At 38.8% G+C, this 6,709-nt stretch overlaps 1 protein-coding gene across 1 annotated transcript; it reads right to left on the reverse strand.

Moving 5' to 3' along the window:
* Nucleotides 1–207: 207 nt before the first annotated feature.
* LOC121527402 (E3 ubiquitin-protein ligase TRIM35-like) lies at nt 208–6,116 on the reverse strand. Its single transcript, XM_041814351.1, has 2 exons — nt 6,060–6,116; nt 208–2,175 (listed from the first exon to the last, which is right to left on the reverse strand). The coding sequence occupies exon 2, from the start codon at nt 2,168–2,170 to the stop codon at nt 779–781; it is 1,392 nt and encodes a 463-aa protein (XP_041670285.1). The 5' UTR covers nt 2,171–2,175; nt 6,060–6,116; the 3' UTR covers nt 208–778.
* Between the last annotated feature and the right edge of the window lie 593 nt (nt 6,117–6,709).

Consider the following 6,709-nt stretch of genomic DNA (forward strand, 5'->3'; position numbering starts at 1 on the left):
TGTTTTTTGCCCGGTTAAACCATTATCTCCCATTTTTACCACTTTATGCCAATTTCTGCCATTTTTGCCACTTTTCAGCCGTCTAATATTTTTTGCCACTTTTTCCCATATATGCCACTTTTTTGCCCCTATTGACCCATAGTGCCATGTTTTATCCACTTTTGTTGTTTCTGCCTTTTTTTCTTCACTTTTCATCTTTGTAATGTTTTCTGCTACTTTTTGCCCATTTCAGCAATTCCTTTTGCCTACTTTTTGCCTTTTTAGACACTTTAGACCCCTTTTTGTATCTTTTAACAACTATTTTGTTCTTTTCGAATAAAGAGCTGTCTCAGTTTGTTCCAGGAAATTTTCTGGCATCCTGACATCGGTGTATATGGCTTTGCTATGAAGTGTGACATTACTTTTCTGATCAATTAGTTCAGTGTGCCCATCCACACTGTTAACATCACCAATAAATAGGTAATTCTGTTTTTTTTTTACATTTTGAAAAAGGCTTTACGTTACTACAGCATAAAAAAATCCAATTCTTTTTTGGTTGCTTTGGTCAGTGGTTATTATTCAGGTTAAATATAAAATATTGTCATCAAGCTTAACTTTAGAATGGACCAGGATTTGCTGACCTCCATGGGCCTCTCTGTTTGGCTGGTCCCCAGTAAGCTCTCCTCTTTTGTTTTCTCATTATGAGGCAAATTTCCCAAATCTATCAGCCACGGTGGACTACTGGTCATTAAAAGTACCACAATGTAGAGTTTTGTACCAGAAAGCAGTCCAGCAACCCTCAGCTGAGAGGATAGCGGATTACAGAGATCTTCTGTTCCAGTAACTGCAGTTCACCCTCAACACTAAAGAGGGGAAACACTTGACCAGTGAAAGTGTGTGTGATGGTGTGTATATGTGCATTTTTATCAAGATCCAAGAACGACAGCTCTCCTCTGGTCAAGTCTAGAGTCACTTGGATCTTCTTATACTCACTCTGGAGAGGGAGAGGAGTATGTGGCGTAGTTAGTACACATGCCCTGAATGCACCTTTATGGGCCATGATTCCTGAAAAGCCAGTCTGGATGTCTCTCCTCCTTTGGCCTGACTCAGCAAACACTCCCAGTAACCAGGTTTTGTTTCCTCCAATGTCAACGGCCCAGCTGTGGATCCCTGAGGTAAAACCCTCTGAGCCCAGGATACTGAAATCAAATCTCTCTGGATTTTCAGGAACTTCATGCAACGCTGCAGGTCTCAGAGCACTCAGATCTTCAGACACGGTGAATCTAAAACAAGCTGTGTTTGGATCCAGAACTACGGGTGCATAGGAGACCAAATCCCTCATCTTGCTCCAGATGTATAAACGTAGGTTGCCTACATGTTTGGCCACGTTTATCAGAGACCCTTTAGGCATCTGTGGCGCCTCCAGTGGGGGGCGCTGCAGGGCTCTTTCCACTCTGTCCACTGCAGCTTTATAGTTCTTTAAGAAGTTGAGGTCTGTAGCTTTCAGCTCAGCCTGGGTCTCTTTGACTGTGTCCATAAGAGATTTAATCTTTACAGTCAGAGACTTGATCTCCTTCTTCAACTGCTGAGTCTTCTGCTCCTCCTCCTTTCTCAGAGCAGAGATCCTGGCCTCCTCTTCTGTACTTAGAAACTCATGAAGCTTTTGGAAGTTATTTCTAATTTGCCTCTCTGTGTCTCTGGTCTGGACTTTAATATGTGCTGCTGCTGCATCACACTTTGCTTTAGCTTTTTCAAAACCACCACACTTCTTTTCTAAGGCCTGAAGCATATCCTGGAGTTTCTTTCTTGGCTCCCTTGTGGCTTCATCGATTGGTCTGAAGCGGTGTTTTGCATGTGTGTCAGAGTCTCTACAGACAAGACAAACTGGCTCCTGATGGTCTAAACAAAAAAGTTTCAGTTTTTCGGTGTGCAGTATGCAAATAGACTCTGACGCTCTCTGATCCCGCTCCAACACCAAGGCCTCGCACAAGGACTTCAGTACCAGACTCACAGGTGGATTTTTCTTGGCGCTGATAGTCTTACAGACAGGACACTCTCTTGTTGGTTTGTGTTGCCACCATCTCTGCAGACAGCCTTTACACAGGCTGTGGCTGCATGTCAGAACTACGGGATCTTTAAAGATGTCCGTACACACCGGGCAGCACAGATCCTCCTCGGATCCTGATGCCATCTTGTCTGCAAAAAATACGGAAACACAGCAGAAAGCATGTTAACACTAGAGATGTTCCCACACCATTTTTTTCTTTCCCGATACCGATTCTGATACCAAGGTGTTGGGTATCGGCCAATACCAAGTACCCATCCGATACCGGTGTGAAATTTCTGGACTGGCTGTGCAGACTAGCAAATTACTTTAGACCTATATTTGACTCAGGACATGGCTCCACAAATAGAATTATAAACAAACAGCTTCTCTGTGACCCAAAAGTTGTTTTATTTTTTTTTGCTGATTATTGAGTTTTACTCCTAAATATTAAAATAACAATAATACAGGGGGCTGCATCACAAGCTCTCTCTATCTCTCTCTCCATTATGCTCTATTCAGGCAGCATGACGTGATTACTGAACAGTCTGCAACTGGCTGACAGACCCTCATAAGGGGTAAACAATATGACGTTAGCATTCAAGCTAGTGGTAATAGAGGATTAAAATGGATCAAAAGACGTTCAGTATCGGGTCCTGAAAAATGCCACGAGTTTCAGACTCACTGAATATGCCGCCAGGGATTCAAAAGCATCAATAGGGTCAAAGGGAAGACCCAAAGGCTAGCTTCAAGAGGAAAATCAAGTAAGAGGCAACGATTTAGTGTTATTTATCTTTTGATAAACTGTGTCACTTCTTGTTGTGTACAACAGAAAAAAACAGAGAAAAACTGTCACGCAGCCACTGGGGTGGGACGAGACACTTATCTCAGGAGACGAGACGAGATTTAGGCCTACGAGACACAAGATGAGATTTTACACTTTTTTTGAATTTGGGAAAAAAAAATACATGGGTGGAAAATATGTCCTTTAAACAACTGAAAGTCATAATTACAACTCATTCAGGTCTGTTCAAAAATGTTTGAACTAAGTACTAAGTAGGTTATCAGTGCTTCATAACAGTATGTCTTGTCTAACTCTGACTCAAACTGTACATTTTCACGCCCTTCAAATCAAACCTCTCATTTTAACAACCTACAAAATTGTTAATTTACTACACTATGCTCTCGTCACTACAATTACAATAACTATTTTTAATATAATATTTTATTATATATAATAAAATCTTTTAGATTATTTTGAAAGTATTTTAAGCACTATTTTCAAAAGGCCTAAATCTAAAGAGCTGTGTCAGTAAAATCAAACTATTTCTCATCCTCTTTAAGGACATCCATATTTAAAACAATCAAAAGAAATATTTCTGTCAATGACACGTTTGCTGTTATTAAGAGAAATAGATTATTTTATATTTTTGTGGTCTTTCTTCTTATATGAGCGTTAACAGGGGTGGACACGACACACAGATGAGCGTGTGTGTTAATGTGTGTGCGTTGGTTAGTAAGTAAGTGTGTGTGTCTCTGCTCTGTCTGCTGTCCGACAGCAAGCATGGCGCGTTTAACTAGGGCTAGTAGAGTTTGTTTTGCTAAGTTTACCGCTGCAGTCACACCATAAGCTTCTGGCTGATGATACGCACAGCCAACAGCTGATGGATGTGTGACTGGCAGACGGTGAGATGAGAAGGAGACATGAGGAAGCAGCTACTGTTTCAAAGTTACAAAGTCACAAATAGCGGCACTAAAAGTGAGTCTGCGTGCATAAACGAGCTAAATAAACGCTGTATTCTCCTCATGGAGACTGCACTGGTTACCAGCAGCAGAATCTCATCAACTCGACCGTTATGATCATGTGCCGCTCCACGTAGTGCACGCAGAGGGGGTGGAGGTTGGAGCGGTGATCTTAATGGGTCACGGCTCAGCTCTGTTTCTTCATTAGCTCACTCACAAACAGTTTTAAAGTCTCCATGGCATCTTTGTGATCTTTTATAATTTCCAGTTTGGTATTATTTTCTGCAAGGAGAGCTGCTGCTCCTTCTGTCCGCACAATATTGATCTCGCGAGATTGACTTTTCCGCAAAGAGAAATCTCGTGGCGTTTTGATCTCGTCACACCCCTAGCAGCCACCATTCTTTGCTGCTGCAGTCAGTGGGTCCTTTGGTTCTTCTTCTAAAAACGGTAGCTTGTGCATGCAGTGTTCCCTGGCAGTGAAGAAGAATTGATTCCTGCTTTAGCGCTAACATTTAGCACAGCTCAATGAAGCAAAATATAAAGTTAAACCAAATGGGATCGGATTGGTGCATTAACTTGTTTACTCGCTGATACCAATACCTGCATTTTAAAGCATTTAGTTGGAAAATCAGCATTTTTACTTAACCACTCGACTTGAAGATAGATTCACGTTTCAGTGATCTATAAATGGGTCATTCCTTGCTATTGGTGACTTTTCTGTCCCCAGGATTTAACTCTACACAAAGTATATCAAATGTACTATTTATAAAACTTTTTTAAAGACTGAGGGCCTCAAGTAAAATATTAACTCATAATAATGTATGTAAATGTATTTTAAAATTATTTAGTTACTGCTTTTTGTACAAATATACATTTTTAAATTTATTGTCGTAAATATACAGTAATAAAAATTATTTTTAGCATTTGTGTTCCTATGTTTAACTGTGTGTCCCCAAAATAAGGTTCCACCCTGTTAGTTTGTCGTTATTCACCTACTGTCTCAAAATCCCCTACAGTTCCCATCACTGGGCATAATTTTGAAGAGAAATGTTAGGGGAAAACCAACTTTCTGTTTTCCTTTGTTGCAGCTGTTTATCATTTTAGTTTTACTTTTAGTCTTTAAATGAAATGTATTTTAGTTTTAGTCACATTTTAGTCGTTTTTTTCCTTTTTAGTTTTAGTCTAGTTTTAGTCGACGGAAACTCTAAACATTTTAGTCTAGTTTTAGTCCACAAAAGTCCTCACATTTTAGTCTTTACTTTTAGTCCAAGCATTTATTCTCTTGCCTAATTTGGTACCAAATCATGGTAGTGTGTTCTCTGCACTCTCTCCCACGGTGGAAAAATATCACATATTTTGAATGTCCGACAAAACTAAATTAACATATGAAACTATACTTAAGAAGTGGATTTAACAAAACACAGATTCTCTCTCTTTTATCTCTTCAATATAATAATAAGTTTTGCAACCTTATAGTGCACAGCATTATTTTTCCTTCATGCCTGGCCCTAATCCTCTTCCATAGAAAACTCTCTATCAGCCAGGAATGACCCGGCAGCATCAGAACAGAAGACGAAGCTGTGCTCCTGTGTTAATGTAATCAACTAGATCTGTGTAAAATGTTCATCCACAGCCTTTTTTTCCATGATAAAATTTGACTAAGACTAGCCAAACATAGATCTGTGATGACTAAAGGTGATGAAAAGTAAGTTCAGTTTTCATCAGTATGACTAAAACTAGACTAAAATTTAATTTAGTTTTCATTGGACATTCAAAATCTGTCATATTTCTCCACTGTGGATAAATCTGTCAAAAACCAATGCACCTGTAGCTCTTCTGCCTCTCAGCTGTAGAAAGCAGGGACCTCAGCTTCTGCAGGGTGCATAGAACACACCACCATGATCTGTACCAGATTAGGCAAGAGAATAAATGCTTGGACTGAAAGTAAAGACTAAAATGTGAGGACTTTTTATGGACTAAAAGTAGACTAAAATGTTTTGAGTTTATGTCGACTAAAACTAGACTAAAACTGAATAGAGTAGAAATGACTAAAATGTGACTAAATAAAAGACATATGACCAAACGACTACGACTAAATAAAAATTATCAGTTGAAATGAACACTGCTGTGCTCCGCCTACCCACCAGAAAGTGATGTCAGTTACTTTCACTTTAGTTTTCAACAGTTTTAATTCGTAAAGGTTGAAGTTTTAGTATTTCACTACTTCTAGAGTAATCAAGAACAGTTCTAACTACTTAAAACGGTACCATTTCTTTAGGACAAGCTGTCTTACCGTCCGTAGTGAAGGTAAATCCCACCGTTACTCTGTTGTTGCTCAGACTTGAAGGAATAAAAACGGTTTCCTGGTTTCTCACGGGTGACGTCATTCAAAGGCGGACCCTTGCCAGCACAAAGCTGTTTAACCTTAAAGGCAGAGGATGACTACAATGATCAGTCACTGACCTGCCTTAGTAGTTTAGTGTAAAAAAAAAAAAAAATGCAGATGTGATTTAGATAAAAAAGCGGTTACATTTTGATAATAGCTTCATTTAAAAAAATGTAAAATGGGGTCTTTTGCTTTCATTTTGTGTGTAAACTTATTATGGATTTGGGGCTCTGCCTCTCTAAAGGGGAATTTATTACGTTTTGGAGCCATTAAAATATTTTCAAATGAGATATAGGGTAAGATAATATTATTCATCAATAGAGAGAGCTCAGCTGTTCCTTATAGACTGTTAGAGGAAGAACCACTAATAATAGACCAAATATGCTCATTGACACAAGATAATCTATTTGTAATGTCTACGTGAATTGGGAAGTATCATGTTATTGATTTTATTTTCTTTACCATTAAGATATTTTGATTTATTTTTCCCACAAATAGGCTGGCCTGGTTTATCTTTTTTTTTTAAATAAAAAATAAGGATAGGATGTTTTATTTCA

Source organism: Cheilinus undulatus, linkage group 19 (genome assembly GCF_018320785.1).
Source record: "Cheilinus undulatus linkage group 19, ASM1832078v1, whole genome shotgun sequence".
NCBI classification, from domain to species: Eukaryota; Metazoa; Chordata; class Actinopteri; order Labriformes; family Labridae; genus Cheilinus; species Cheilinus undulatus.